The sequence below is a fragment of the Bubalus kerabau genome, chromosome 2 (genome assembly GCF_029407905.1).
Source record: "Bubalus kerabau isolate K-KA32 ecotype Philippines breed swamp buffalo chromosome 2, PCC_UOA_SB_1v2, whole genome shotgun sequence".
NCBI lineage: Eukaryota > Metazoa > Chordata > Mammalia > Artiodactyla > Bovidae > Bubalus > Bubalus kerabau.
The window spans coordinates 7,837,809-7,852,870 of record NC_073625.1 but is presented as its reverse complement, the minus strand read 5'-3'; the positions used below and the strand labels follow the sequence as shown (position 1 = coordinate 7,852,870).

At 53.7% G+C, this 15,062-nt stretch overlaps 1 protein-coding gene across 3 annotated transcripts in view; it reads left to right on the top strand.

Moving 5' to 3' along the window:
• The window catches only part of HGSNAT (heparan-alpha-glucosaminide N-acetyltransferase), a 54,006-nt gene extending 39,979 nt beyond the window's left edge, over positions 1 to 14,027 (top strand). For all 3 annotated transcript variants that reach the window (XM_055566964.1, XM_055566963.1, XM_055566965.1), the window contains 12 exons: positions 499 to 596; positions 2,356 to 2,432; positions 3,043 to 3,073; positions 4,190 to 4,350; positions 5,467 to 5,582; positions 7,674 to 7,795; positions 8,201 to 8,327; positions 9,397 to 9,483; positions 11,030 to 11,107; positions 11,975 to 12,045; positions 12,145 to 12,257; positions 12,943 to 14,027. In XM_055566964.1, coding sequence (XP_055422939.1) covers positions 499 to 596; positions 2,356 to 2,432; positions 3,043 to 3,073; positions 4,190 to 4,350; positions 5,467 to 5,582; positions 7,674 to 7,795; positions 8,201 to 8,327; positions 9,397 to 9,483; positions 11,030 to 11,107; positions 11,975 to 12,045; positions 12,145 to 12,257; positions 12,943 to 13,124 — 1,263 coding nt within the window. In that variant the 3' untranslated portion in view covers positions 13,125 to 14,027. The remainder of the gene's footprint in view (positions 1 to 498; positions 597 to 2,355; positions 2,433 to 3,042; positions 3,074 to 4,189; positions 4,351 to 5,466; positions 5,583 to 7,673; positions 7,796 to 8,200; positions 8,328 to 9,396; positions 9,484 to 11,029; positions 11,108 to 11,974; positions 12,046 to 12,144; positions 12,258 to 12,942) is intronic.
• The last annotated feature ends 1,035 nt before the right edge of the window (positions 14,028 to 15,062 follow it).

Genomic DNA, 15,062 nt, shown 5'->3' with positions numbered 1-15,062 from the left:
CAGCCCCTGTGAAGGGCACCCCCTCCTCTTTCTTTGTGAGACTGGAGCTCGGGCTCTATGGTGATGCTCGGTGTGGACACTGTGTCCACTCCGCAGGCGGCACTGTTCAATCGACCCAGTTAAGTAGAGAGTGTCAGGATTAAAACAAAAGAATGAGAAACATGACTATTAGCTCTGTACACGTGACGGCCAGCCGTGGTGATGAAATGTCCTGTCTCGTGTTGATCAGTCCCTTATGGACGCATCGAGTCCACTTGCGGGCATACCCGCGGGTGTTCTTGTCCCAGACATCCTTTGTGGTTGTTTATCAGCCTGGCCACTCAGTAGAGGTGCGAAACCCTCATCTCTAGGTGGGTCTTTACAGAAGCAAGTGAAAGCATCATACAGCCACAGTGATCCTCAGCTTTCACTCTGCTGATTTCTGCCCTAAAAGCAGAAAAGTCTGGTTTACTCTTTCACATCATGAACTGTTTGCATTTTTCTCCCCTTTTCTGGAAGGAGCTGGGGTCCCCGAGCAGGGCGAGTGACCCCCAACCAGAGGCCTGGCGTCGGTCGGCGGCCCCGCTGCGCCTCCGCTGCGTGGACACGTTCCGAGGGTACGTAGGCTCCTGGTGGCGCGTTCACAAGCACACACACTTGCCGTAGGAGGTATTTCAGGCACCCTTTGCTCTTGAGGCTGGGGAAGGTCTCCTGCTGTAGAGCTACATCGGCAGCCTCTCCCAAAACGAGAGTGTCGTGAAAGCCAGGCGGATGGGTCACTCGGAGCAGTGGGGGGAGAGGCCGAGACCCGCCTCCTGGGGGCCCGGGAGCTGCTGGGGGTCACTCCCCCTGCGAGGAGCTGCCCCGGGCACCCTTGTCCGCTCAGCAGCTGCACAGATGGGCCAGTGCCCCAGCCTGGAAATGGAACGCGGGGCAGCCTCGTCCTCCTCCTCCACTCGCAGAACAGCTCAAACATCAGGCCCTTTTGATAGCAAACCCAGAGTCACGCGGTCTGGAATGGTGGCCAGGACCAGACGCTGACAATAAGGCCTGAGACCATGTGGCCAAGAAGAAACCTCTAGGTGTGAGGTCTGGTCTTCTCTTGCTCCCCACTGAGGCCTTTCAGAACCCTTTCAGGGCTCCCCTGACCCCGCCTCCCCAGGGCTCTGAATGCCCCTCTCTGTGTGTCTGCAGCCAGGCAGTAGCAACAGTAACAATGCTAATAATCATCGTAACACGGAGTCCTCCTGTGCGCCAGGCCCGGTTCCAACTTGTCTTCATCTTTTCATCTCTCAGCAGTCCTCTGAAGTATATACTTCCTAAAACATCCCTGTTTCTCATGGAGCAGTTGAGCCTCAGAGTTGAGTAATCTGGCCAAGGTCACACAGGGACCACGTGGGATGTGAATGCAGTCGGCCGGGCTCCAGTGTGCTGTGCTTAGTTGCTCAGTCGTGTCTGACTCTTTGTGACCCCATAGATTGTAGCCCCCACTAGGCTCCCCTGTTCATGGGATTCTCCATGCAAGAATCCTGGAGTGGGGTGCCATGCCCTCCTCCAGGGATCTTCCCAACCCAGGGATCAAACTCAGATTTCCCACCTTGCAGGCGGATTCTTTACCAGCTGAGCCACCAGGGAAGCCCAAGAATACTGGAGTGGGTAGCTTATCCCTTCTACAGGGGAATTTCCCCGACCTAGGGATCGAACTGGGGTCTCGTGCATTGCAGGTGGATGCTTTACCAGCTGAGCTACCTGGTGATTTCTGGGCTCCACATTTCCCACAAATCACCCCACTGACACACTCCTGTCTTTATTCCCCACATTCTGGGGAACTGGCATCAAACAGCAGCATAGGCAGAATCTGTCTATACTGTATTCCTCTCTCTTCTGGAGATGTTCCCAGGTGTTCAGGGCTGACACTAATTTAGTGCTGAGATGTTTCAGGCACGGGTTCCATGCAGTGATGGACGTAACTCTCTGTCATGGTCCCTGGTCGGGTGTCCCTCCTTCTCACAGAATTGATGGGAGGCTCACCCGAGGTCCGGTGGATCCAAGAAAGAGGAAGCCAGGTCTTGACCCGAAAGACTCCCCTCCCACTACAGTTCCTTAACCTGAAACACTTAAGCAATTAGCACGAAACGGAGTGATGAGGAGTGTTTTGCTCCATTTTCAAATTCCAGGGTGTAGTGGCACTTTTTCTTCAGGCATCATGTCGGACATGGCAGAGAGGACTTTCGTGCGGGGTCCTCCCTGCGGTGCTGAGGAGCGGGAGTTTCTCGCTCGTGAAGGGTCTGCCCACAATCAGGGCGGCACTGCGTCCTGCAGCCAGGCGTCCCGGGCACACGGCCGGGCCCTGAGCGCGCGTCTGTCGCTTTGCAGGATGGCGCTCATCCTCATGGTCTTCGTGAACTATGGAGGCGGGAAATACTGGTACTTCAAGCACTCGAGTTGGAACGGTGAGCCCCTGCCCGGGGGTTGCCTGGCTGACTCGGGCCCCTCCAGCGTCCCCCAGAGGCCCCAGAGATGCGTCCCCATGGACGGCACCTTAGACCATTGCCTCAGCCTTCAGTTTCCTTCTCCCTTTTGTGTACCCTGGCTCTGCAATGCTTCCTTGTCATCCCAGAGGTCTGCAGAGGTCGGTGCCAAGATGTGGGCTCTGCAGAGGGTATTAGAACGTGGATGTGAGGCCCTCCTCCTGTTCTAGGTGCGCCTTATGCCACAGCCTCCTGGGCGCTCCGCCCTGAGACGCGTGGTCCTCCTGGGGACGCCGTGGATCTGGGGGGTCTGAGTGATGCTGCATCGTGTCTGTGAATCTGGCTGGGAGGAGGTGGGTTTAGGATGAGTTTTGAGTAGCACTCCCTGAGATCGTCTGCATACTTCTGTCCAGGCTGGAAGTATGGAAGCGCCCCCGGCCAGCCCCCAGCCCAGAGTCAGGGAGCTCGGCGCTGCTTGGAGGGGTTTTCCTGGGGATGCGCCTGGGCAGTGAGAGGTGGACGCCGTCCCGGGTCGGGGAGCGCCGCCGCTCCGGGGCCCCTTCCTCACTTTCACGCTTGTGTCCTTCTGCAGGGCTGACAGTGGCTGACCTTGTGTTTCCATGGTGAGTTGTAGACCCCACCGCCCGCTCTTCGTGGCCCATCCGCCAGCTTTGGTTTTCCGCTGATGCTGGACCTTCCTGACCCCGGCCTGAGTTCCGGAGGCGGGCCTGTGCTGCCCCCAGGCCTCCGTGTGATGAACTCCTCCCGAAAGCTGGGTTCCCGCACAGTTCTAACACCTGGCGTAGTGCTGTCTAAGACACATGCGCATAAAAGATGGGTGACTTCAGAGGGAACGATTAGTTAGTGTGCATATGATGTGGGAGATTCTAGAATCTTGTGGAAAGTCATAAATTCTGAATATTCCACTGATCCTGAAAATACATGTGAAAATCTTATTTCCTAAAAGGTACGCAGTATATCAGTATCAGGGATTTCTGATAAAATCTGATAATGTATATAACAGTTAATGATAGTAGTGAATTAAACTCTAAAATGATAGTGGAGTAAGCCTGGCTGTCTCCGGCTGTTCCCTTGGTTGAAGGACCCTGACTTCCTGTACAGCGCGGCTTTTGTGTCTGCCAACACTTTGAATGACTTCCCTCCATCATTTGGAGGTGTTCGTAGAACTGGCCGCGGGTTCCTGTCTTTGGTCCTCAGTGTTTCATTGCTGATATGAACTTAGGTTTCTCTGGGCTGGTGAAGAGTTCCTTTATGTTAATTTTTTAAAATTGAAGTGTAGTTGATGGTCAACATTATGTAAGTCTGTGCCGTATATGTGTATACTATATGTATATATATGTGTGTATAGTACATGTATATATGTATATACATCTATATACTATAGGGATTCACAATTTAAAAATAGAGGCATGATAAAATACTGGTCACATTCCTTATGTTGCACAGAATATCCTTGTAGCTTATTTTATACATAATCATTTGTTTTTGGTGACCGAATGGGGGGATTGTCCATTGTTCCAAAGGGTTTGCTCCTAAGTCAGGATGAGAAGGGGTACAAACCTTTCAGCCCAACACTGAGATTTTTCCTCCACCTCTAAGCTGATGTGGTTTCGAGAAATCATGCGTTGCATCTCTTATATCTTAGGTTATAAAATACTAATGATGTAGAGACGAAAAAGTTGGAAGTGGCCACCTAGTAAGAGCTGTTGTTTTTTCAGGTTTGTGTTTATTATGGGGACTTCGATTTTTCTGTCAATGACTTCCATTCTGCAGCGGGGATGTTCAAAATTCAGACTACTGGGGAAGATCTCGTGGAGGAGTTTTCTGTTAATCTGTATAGGAATTTTCGTTGTGAATCCCAATTATTGCCTTGGTCCACGTAAGTATTTTTCCCCTGTTAAAATATATTCAGGTTGAAATAGGGAAAATATGTGTTATACTTTGAAAGAAACGCAGTTCCTCCACCTCAAGTTTTGCCTGCAAAAAAGAACAGTTACTCGAGAAGTGTATCTAATGCTTGCATGGCGTTGGGCATTGTTATTTATTTATTTGGCTACACCACATGGCATGCAGGGTCTTAGTTCCTCAACCGGGGATGGAACTCGTGCCCCCCTGCAGTGGAAGCACAGAGTCTTAACCACTGGACGGCCAGGGAAGTCCCTATTATTATTATCTTGGAATTTTAGGCCTGAAAGGTGCCTCCAAGTCCAGGCAAACCCTTCTGTACAAAGGAAGACCTTGGGGTAGGGAGAGCGAGGTGCTGTGTCCGAGTGTAGGGAGGGGCAGGGTTGGGCCAGACCAGCCGCTGGTCGCCGTTGCCCCCCTCCTGCCGCTTCGGTGTCACCTGCTCTCACGGTGAGGCTGACCTTCCAGGGCCCCCCCCTGCATGTGGCCACGCCTCGCTGCGAGGAGGCAGTGACACCTCTGCCGTGTTGGAGAGGCATGAGAGGGGCAGGACGGCGGGGGAAAGGGTGTGAGCCCCGTGCTGGGGCAGCGCTGGAGCAGAGGCCGCGGGCTGCAGAGGGCTCACTCTCGCTCGTGGAAGGGGACACACTCACCTGGCAGCCAGCAGGGGAACCCTCGGCAGGAGGCGCCGAGGCTTCCAGCGATGGGAGGAGGTGGGGCCCTGAGGGACGTGGGCTCAGTGGGCTCAGCGGGGCTCTGCAGGGCACACGCCTGTGGGGCAGGGAGAGCCCGGCCCGTGCCGGGGCTGCAGGCACCCCCAGGCTGGCAGTTGGATCGTCAGCCCTGATGGGAGAAGATCGGGAGGGGGCCTCCCTGTGTCCCCACGCCGAGCGGGACCCTCAGCTGCTCTGCGCCCAGCCTCCCTGCTTGGTGCGAGCGGGGCCCCTGACCACCTGGGCTCCCATCTCCATACGCTGAAAAAACAAACTTCCTTGGGTGCAGGAGAGGTCTGTCTGCCCCGCGGGAGAAGGTGGTGGTGTGTGGGGTCAGTGAGCTGCGCTGGCTGACGCCCCCGCCCGGTGCCCCGCAGTGTCCTGGGAGAAGGCGCGCATCCCCGGCGTGCTCCAGCGCCTGGGGGCCACTTACTTCGTGGTCGCCGTGTTGGAGCTGCTCTTTGCCAAGCCCGTGCCCGAGACCTGCGCCTCGGTGAGCAACCCTGTCTTTATAAAGGGGGGAGGGTCCTTGTATAAGTGCCAGAACCTTCTTTAGTTCTCAGCGCCTTGCCAAAGAGAACGAGACTCTAACTCTGTTGCAAAGCATATTTTTTTTCTTCAAGTAGTTATTTTTATTTAGTCTTTATATCCATCTTTTTTTTTATTGAGATCAAGAACACATACCATGAGCGCTACTCTCTTAATAAATGTGCAGTTTCCATTAATCAGTGCATTTTGATGGTATTAACAGCAGCAGCATCATCTGCTGCTCTAGCCCAGCCTCTTGGGGGCGTGGCTGCCAGTGTTTCAGTCTCCTCGTGGAAACCTCAGAACGTTCACTGTCCGCACAAAGGCTGCAGAGGTTCAACCTGGAAGGTGCCAGATCTGCCCTGGGCTTCTTCCTGTTTCTTCTTTGTAAGGTGGATGTGTCTCGCCTCCGGTGTTATTACTTTCTGTCTTATTATACATTGCCGAGTTCAGTTTACTCAGATGACAGCAATTTTTTTTGTCTCCCCCCACCCCACCCCCCCCCCCACCCCCAGTGGAGGCAAAGCTTTAGGTGGAAATGTTTAAATCTTTCCATGTGGCTCCTATTTCACAGTAAGCGTATTAGCTGTATAAGCTGTATTTGTTCCCGCTCCTTCCTATGTAACTAGCAAACGCATCCCTGAGTCCCAGGTTCTCTTGGTTCTTCCTATAAGGCTTCCTCGGTGTGTGTTGCTGGAGTGCGTTTACCTGGCACTCCTTTACCCCACTCCCCCCAGCGGCCCCCTGCCCACGCCCTGTGCCCTCTGCTGCAGGCTCCTGAAGGCACAGTGGGGCTGCCGTGCTCGCCCAGATGTGACCTTGGTAGCCGTGGGGGACTTGAGGGTCTGCGAGGCTCATCCAGGCCCCCATGATGGAGCCAGGAGCTGTGGGTACACCAGGAGCAGGTGGGCTGTACCCCTTGTTTCTTCAACCAGCAGAGCTCCCAAAGCTGAAATTTTATTTTCCTTTTTAAAATTCAGTTGTATTTCTTTTTAAAATAATAGCTTTATTGAGATATAGTTCACATACCATAAGACTCACAGCCTCGAGGTGTAAACCTGAGGGACATTTGGTAACAGTCACCGAGTTGTGCACTCATCGCCACTGTCTGATTCTGGAACAGTTTCATCATTACCCCCGGAAAACACCCTGTCTCACTCCCAGCCACTCCCCAACCCTAGGTCCCCCGGCCCAAGACAACCCCTAATCTGCTGTCTGTCTGTCGATCTGCCTGTTCTGGACATGTCATAGACCTGGAATTACATGTCACAGACATGGAATCACACAGTATGTGGCTTCTTATGTCCGGCTTCTTTCACTTAGCAGAATATTTTTTGAGGTTTATCCATGTTATGCCATGAGTACTTGACTCCTTTTTACTCCTGAATGACATTCTGTTTTCTGAATGTAACATTTTTTTTTTAATTTTATTTTATTTTTAAACTTTACATAATTGTATTAGTTTTGCCAAATGAATGTAACATATTTTGTATTCATTCATCAGTTGATGGACAATTGACCTGTTTTCAGTTTTTGGCTGCTATGAATAATGATTCTGTGTCCATTCGTGTACATGTTTCTGTATGAACATCTCTTTTTAAATCGCTTGGATACAAGAGTAGAATTTTCCACTGATAACTTCTCCACTAACATTTTACTGTGACATGTCATATGCTGTGCTTAGTCACTCAGTCGTGTCCAACTCTTTGCAACCCCATGGCCTGTATCCTGCCAGGCTCCTCTGTCCATGGGATTCTCCAGGCAAAAATACTTGAGTGGGTTGCTGCGCCCTGCTCCAGGGGCTCTTTCCCACCCAGGAATCGAACCTGGATGTCCCGCATCGCAGGCAGATTCTTTGCCAGCTGAGCTACCAGGGAAGCCCATGTCACAGAGGTGGCGTATCTGCGTTTGGAATAAACACACATCTGTTCTGTGTTACCACCATCAAGGCCAAGAGGAGCCTCCCAGGAGCGTCCTGAATACATGTGCAGCTGCACGTTATTTCCCGTTCTGCCTGAGTTCACACGTGTTCTTTATGTGCGGCCCCTCCCCCCAGGAGAGAAGCTGCTTTTCTCTGCTGGACATCACGGCCAGTTGGCCCCAGTGGCTCTTCGTGCTGATACTGGAAGGCGTCTGGCTGGCCTTGACCTTCTTCTTACCGGTTCCCGGGTGCCCCACGTGAGGAGCCCTGCGGGGAACCAACCCCGTTTGCACGGCTCTTTCTGCCAAGTCGGAGCATCTGGGTTCCAGCTGTCAGCCTGCCCATGTCGGGACCTCATTCCTCTCTGTCCTCCGTGAAGACTCCCTGGTGTCGGGGCAGGGGAGGAGGGGGTGGAATGCGTGTCCAGAGGCCCATCTCTGGCAGGTCTCCCAGGGTCAGTGGGAGTGGGGATGGACTTTGGGCCGCCACCCCCGTCTCACCCCTGGGGCGGCCAGGGAGTCAGGGGCTTTGCAGGGGGTGTGCACAGCACTCAGGGCGGGCAGGAGTTGGCGGCGCTTTGGGGGTGTGGTGGGCACGCACATCGCCCGTGCGCAGCCCTCCCCTGTGCCTGGCGGGTGAAGCCCGTGTTCTTGCCTCCTCAGTGGTTACCTGGGGCCCGGCGGCATCGGAGACGGGGGCAGGTACCGGAACTGCACGGGCGGCGCCGCGGGCTATGTGGACCGCCTGCTCCTGGGCGACCAGCATCTCTACCAGCACCCTTCCTCTGCTGTGAGTGGGCGCCGCCTGGCCGGGATGGAGCCTGAGGGGCGGAAAGGGGGCGGCCAGCCCCCAGCTGCAACCGAGGAGTAGACTAGGGTGGAGCCAAGCTGTGTCTGAAGTTGGCTGACCTAAGGGACCTCACTGTGTTGGTCGTGGGCGGTGTGTTTCTTTGTCTTTTAAAGGGGGTCTGCCCGGCACCAGGTGTGTGCGAGGTGCTTTCCCGTGGGTCTCAGGTCTGGGGCAGGGTGGGCGGTTCCAACAGGGGAGGTCTGACAGGGGAGCACTTTGGGATCAGCATGTGTGGGGCTGGAGGCAGCAGGACGGGGCGGGGGACTGTCACACGCAGACCCCGCTGGTGTCCTGGGGGCTGGGACGGCCCCTCAGAGGTTTTCTCAGTGGGGCAGGCGTGGGACCAGGCCCTTGACATCCCTAGTGGGATGTGGGTGGCCCAGCAAGGGGGTGACTCTCCAGAGCTGGTTCCCTTCAGGGACGAACCCAGGAGCAGCTGAGAGCTTTCTGCCATTACTACTTCAGGATGCTGTCCTCCCCAGAGGGGTGGGACGAGCTGGGGCTGGAGAGCTGGGTAATGCCCCCAGCATCCATGACAATAACTGGCTCCAAATTTCTGCCTTTTCTACAATAACCATTTCTTTTATAATGAAATAGTACAAATGTATTTTTAAATGTTATTTGCCTTGAAAGAGGAAAGGAAGAAGTCAAAGCCACAATAGGGTTGATCCCAAAGGATAAACCTGAAAAGTAAAAGATACCATAGTGTTTGAAGCTGGCTAGGGACGCGTTGTGTCAGGGGCATGGGTCCCAGCACCATCTCCTGGACCACCTGAGGTCAAGGCTGCTGCTCTGCACCGGGGCTCACATCTGCATTTCCTTCCAGAGTGTCACACAGCACACACTTTCTTGGCCAGAAGTATGCTGGCCACAAGTTGGCAGTGAATTTCTGCAGCGAAACCAAAATCATTGACTGCCGGGGTGTAATGAAGTTTAGTATTTCATCTGCGAGTTGTTTTGTGTGTGTTTTTCGGTCAGTTAGTGAGTCCTGTCTTCTCGTCCTGTTCAGGTGCTTTATCACACCGAGGTGGCCTATGACCCAGAGGGCATCCTGGGGACCATCAACTCTATCGTGATGGCGTTTTTGGGAGTTCAGGTATTTGTTCATTTCGTGAGAATGCGTGTTCCTGACAGTTTGTGACTATTGATTCATCACTCACCCACGTGTCCGTTTGACTAAAAGAAGTCATTGGAAGCACAGTCTCCTGTGTAATTCAGGCCTAATAAATTCTGCTTCCGTCTGACAGATCGTCACAGCTAGAGGGTGCTAAAAGTTAGCACGTTCATATAATCAGGGGTCATTCCGGTAGTCTCGGAAGTTATTACTCATGGCTCGTCTCGGCAGTGGGAACAGCAGCCCCAGGGTGAGAGGTGTCCCTGCTGGGCTGGCCACGTCTGGAAGGTCACCTGTCACCTTTCGTGTGCACGTCACACAGATTACGCATACTCTATGCCCGAGCCAGTACCCGTGGCTCTCGGTTTCTCTCAGAAACAATTATGTTAAGATTCTGAGCAGCCCAGACTTTCCTTCCTGAAATTCTCCTGATTTGGTGTCGGAAACCATTATTTGAGAGGAGATGACTGGGAGGGGAAAGACCACGTACCCCTTCCTGGGGGACCTCTGTGACACTGAAACTGTTCTGTGCGTGGCTGCAGAGTCCTCCAGATGTGGTGGAACTGGTTTTGTATTTCATTTAAATTTACACTTGAATAGTCAGGTGGCCAGTGGCTCCCGTGTGGGACAGTGCGGGTCTGCAGCATTTACATTTTGATGGTTCAATAATTTCCTGGGTAGAGATGCTGCCTACTGTCGAGTTTACATTGCTGCTTTTATTCGTAAATGCATTTAATCCCCCCGTATGCTCTCCAGGTAAATCTGTGCATGCCCTAACTCTGGTAAGGAGTGCTGACCGCCACCCGTGCCTGGACCCTGCGCACCCACTGGGCTGTCCGGGGAGTGTTTCTGTACCCCATGTGCTTCAATAGCATTTATATAAGTTAATAGCACCCAAATAAGTTAATTCACATAAGGCTCCAAGAACAGGACATGCATAAGTTTTAGCTCTTATAAATTATTGTTAACACTTTATTCAGTGTTTTCAGGAAATCCTAATTTGGGGGGTAGTTTATGCAAAGTGCAGATTTTTCTGTTTTTAAAGTGTTCCCTGCCTCTGGGTCCACACTGCCTCTGTCCCCCTTCTCTACCCCTGACAGACGGGGCCACCCAGCAGCCCAGCCTGAGCTGGTCCCTGGTTACGTGGCGGGGGGAGTGACTTTGCTTGGCTCCTATCGCTTGTGGGAGAAGGCTCGTGCCGCCTGCTCCCTCCTTCCCACCTCTGACCCCTGGGCCTTTCTGAACCACCTGCAGCCTAGCAGGGCGGCCGTGTGCTTTCACCGTGCGACACGCTGCATGCCTGCTGTTCCTGCCTCGCGCTCATGGCCTCAGCCCGGCAGCGCGTCCTCTGCGCGGCCCCCTCCCCAGTCGTCCCTGCGCCTCTGGCCCCCACTAGCCAAGGGCAGGGGACCATTCATTCCCTGGTAACCACAGTGCCTGCAGGCGAGTCTGTCCTGGGACACTGGGTGAATATGAAATAAGAATCCCCCCAGCTGGTTCTCTTGGTCACCTGCATTTTCTTCCCCAGGCAGGGAAGATACTCTTGTATTACAAGGACCAGACCAGAGGCATCCTGATCAGATTTGCTGCCTGGGGTTGTCTTCTTGTAAGTCACCCCCTCCCTCACTGAAGTTCCTTCCCTTCACACATTCATGTTTTAAAGAAAGAAAACATTTAGCCCTGGGGTCACAGCCCTCGGGCCAGAACATTCTTCACTTCATCATCCCGAGGCCTAAATGCTCAGGTTGGTTTTCTTAGAAGTCTCTTTAAGGAAGTCAGTGAACCCATGAGGAAATGGAATGGAGGGGTGGATTCTGGGGGGCCTTTGCCAGCAGGACCTGGCCCCCGATAGCAGGTCGGCAGGTGGCAGAAGAGAAGCCTGGCGTTCCTCTCCCCTCTGACCCTGCGGTCGTGTTTCCTCCAAGGATTCACTCCAGCTGATCAGCTCGTTTACCTTCAACTCAGGGCAGTGCTGAGAAGGCGCTTTGTGGAGAGTGTTTTTAGCTCTGTATCTTGTTTGTTTATGTAATTATTAGTTTTGTTCTGGCTGTGCTGGGCTCTCATTGCTGTGCTCAGGCGTTTCTCTAGGTGTGGCGGGTGGGGCTGCTCTAGTTAGGTCTCATCCCGGGGGCTTCTCTTGTTGCAGAGCACCGGGCCTAGGGTGTGCGGGCTCAGCCGTTGTGGTGTGCAGGCTTATTTGCTCCGTGGCATGTGGACTCTGCCCGGACCAGTGATCGAACCTGTGCCCCCTGCATTGCAAGGCGGATTCGTAACCACTTGACCACCAGGGGAGCCCATACTGATACATCTTAAACATGTTTTTCTAGTTAAAAGAATAAAACGGAGGGCACATTTTCCAGCTTTCCCTAAGTGAGGAAGTCACTCCTGGTTTTCAGTTTGGAACCACCATTGTTTCTGGAGATGACGGAAAAAACTTTTAACATCTTTCTCCCCACCCCACCCCCGCCTCCAGGGGCTTGTTTCTGTGGCTCTGACGAAAGCATCTGAAAATGAAGGCTTTATTCCAGTAAACAAAAACCTCTGGTAGGTGTGGAAGCCCCACCGCCGTCATACCTGGTGGGGAGGGGGGTGGTGGGCGTCCGCCGCGCTCTCCGGGGCCCTAAGACGCCCGCTGTCCCCCAGGTCCATCTCCTACGTCACCACGCTGAGCTCCTTGGCCTTCTTCATCCTGCTGGCCCTCTACCCCGTGGTGGATGTCAAGGGGCTGTGGACGGGAGCCCCGTTCTTCTACCCGGGTGAGCCCCCCGTGCCCCAGGCCCGGCAAAGGAGGGCACCCCAAGGACCGGCTGGAGGTCGCGAGTGGCTGGTGCGGAGCGTGTCCCGGGGGCCCAGGCAGGCATCGCTGGCTCTGTTCCCAGGCAGCCCCCCATTTTACTGTTTCGTTTGTAGGGTCGTAAACGTACCCGACTGGCCTCCTCAGGCAGGTCATTGGTTCCAGGCGCTTCACAAAAGGGGCCATGCCTTCTCATGGAACAACCCCCACACACACGCACCCTAGAGATGACGCGTGAGTGATGCTAGGTGCCGCCTGGGGACACTGGGGCCGGTTTAGACACGCTTCCGCCCAAGACGAGAGGCGGCAGGTGATTTCAGTGACTTGTTTCAGTCCCGAGTCCAGTAACAGTTACTACGTTTCAGCCCCAAGTCCAGTAACAGCTACTCTGTCTCGTCCTCGGGTTTTCTGGATAGAGAAGGTAAGTTAATATTTATGACTTTCAGGTTTAGTATTCCAGAGTCACACTTGTCAAAAGGAGTATTTTCTAACTTTTGGTTGTAATTTACACTCAAATCTCTTAACATACCCATCCGTTATATCTTTGGGCCATAGCCGATAGCAGAAGTGGGTGCTTTTTCTCTTTTTCCACTGAACCAAAGTCAAACATCCAGAGTTAGTTGGATGACCAAGCTGTGTCTCCCCAGGGATGAACTCGATCCTGGTGTACGTGGGCCACGAGGTCTTCGCCAACTACTTCCCCTTCCAGTGGAAGCTGGGGGACCAGCAGTCACACAAGGAGCACCTCGTGCAGAACATGGTCGCCACCGCCCTGTGGGTGCTCATCGCCTTTGTCCTCTATAAGAAGAAGGTGTTCTGGAAAATCTGAGGCCCCAGCCGAGATGTGTTCCTGGCAGAATGGCTGGGCCCCGGGGATCACTGACAGGAGTCCTTGCTTATAAAACAGATGGGCTGTGTGTTTCCCAGTTAAGGGGGTGATGTGGACATGCTCAGGCTGGTTGACTGGGACACAGCTCGTCGAACTCGGCCTGTGTATGCAGAACTCAAACAGCTGAACCATAATTGTCTTTTCTCTCCATCTGCTGTGTGCACGGCTGCCTCTGGAACTTCATTCTAAGGCTGTGTGGTTGAATTTTTCACAAGGGATGACCAGGCGCCCTTGCTTCTGTGCTGGATGAAGCCGCCTCATCCATGTTTCCCTGCAGCCTCGTCTTCCCACGCTTGTCCACAGAGACCAAGATGCCACCATCGCTGCCGTGTCTGACTGTGAAGCTCACTGGGTGTCACGTACAGTAACATAGTGTACTATATTTTGGTTACGTAGTTTAATATTCCAAGAAAGTCCAAGTAATATCCTGTCAGATCCGTAAGGTATGGGTGGGTCCAAAAAAAATGCCTTTCCCTCAGAAGCCATGTTCTGCATTTCCCCACTTGAAAAATAAGTGAAACTGGAGACGTGTGATTCCTGGCCACGCTCGCCAGCAGTTATCTACTTAGGCACCTCCCTGAGCTCATCACCTCCCCGTCTGTCTGCCCACCTGCCTCCCACCCGTCTGTCTGTCTGTCTGTGTATCTGGAGGGGGAGGGTCCCCTGAGCCATCCTCTGTCTCTAGGAAGAGAGGAGCCCGCTCACGCTGCCATCCTCACCGGGCAGGTCCACTCCAGCCCTGAGACCCAGTGGGGTGGGAGGCATTAGTGGCTTTCCTGAAATCCTTAGAAGAGATCATTTTGTTACCAAAAACGCTTCAAAATAAATGATGTTTAAAAAGCTCTCACTGGAGTGACTCCTTTCAGAATGATCCTCCACAGCGGAGGCAACTTGCCTGCTTGGAATCACCAAACGAAAGAATTGTTTGTCGGGCGTGAAGGTGGAGAACATAGAGGACCAGCACTCCCATGATGCAGGGTCCTGTGTCCAGGGCTTCTCTGTGGCAGAAAGGTTGCGCTGCGGAGCATCCTCGCGTGATGAGGTGGGCTCACCTCAGCCCGTCCCCTGGCGTCAGCTGTCGCCCTGTGGATGATGTTTTCCAGCTACCCTGTCTGCGCCAACTTACATCCCAACTTGTACCTGCCCGCCCGAGGATGCCTCCACCTGCATGACCGCCAGCATCCGGGCACCCCCTGCTCCTGTCTTCCGCAGAACTTTCCAGCTCAGGCTGCCCCAGCTCTGCACACAGCTGACCCTCCATCTCTCGGCTTCACCTGCCTTCCCTCCTGTCTGCCCCTTTCCCGTGTTCAGTCGTTGCAGAGTCTTCTCAGTTCTGTCTCCGGCTCCCATTGAGGAATTGAGGAAGTCCTCATTCTCATGGTCACCGCCTGCTACTCTTGCCCAGACTCTTGGAATCGTTTTTGAACTGGCCTCCCTCCCTGGGTCCCTCCTGTAAAGTCACTGTCCACTGCCCCAGGCTGTGCTGCATCTCACTGTTGGAGAGGCCCAGGCAGCATCGTGGAGTGGGCTGTGCTGGGAGGAGGTGGACAACTTGTCAGAAGGAAAACGTGAGCAGTGTAGGTGGGAAACTGCCATTATCAAGTGTCCCCCCTCCGTGTAAAGCCAGGGCTGCCCCTCAATCCTGATTACCGTGTCTGTTCCCGCAGCATCAGAACCAGGTTCCTGTTACCCTTTGGGGTGTAGCCAACTGTCAGCCCCGGGTGGTGGAAATTCAGAAACTGAGGCACTTGGATGACCTGTTTGCAGAGTTGACTTACATTCTTTTTTCACAAGGCCTGATCAGCTAGTTCATAGAGCCGTGATTGCTTTTCCAACAATAAGAGCCTTTTTGCGGTTGGTGGGGGGGATGGACTCTAC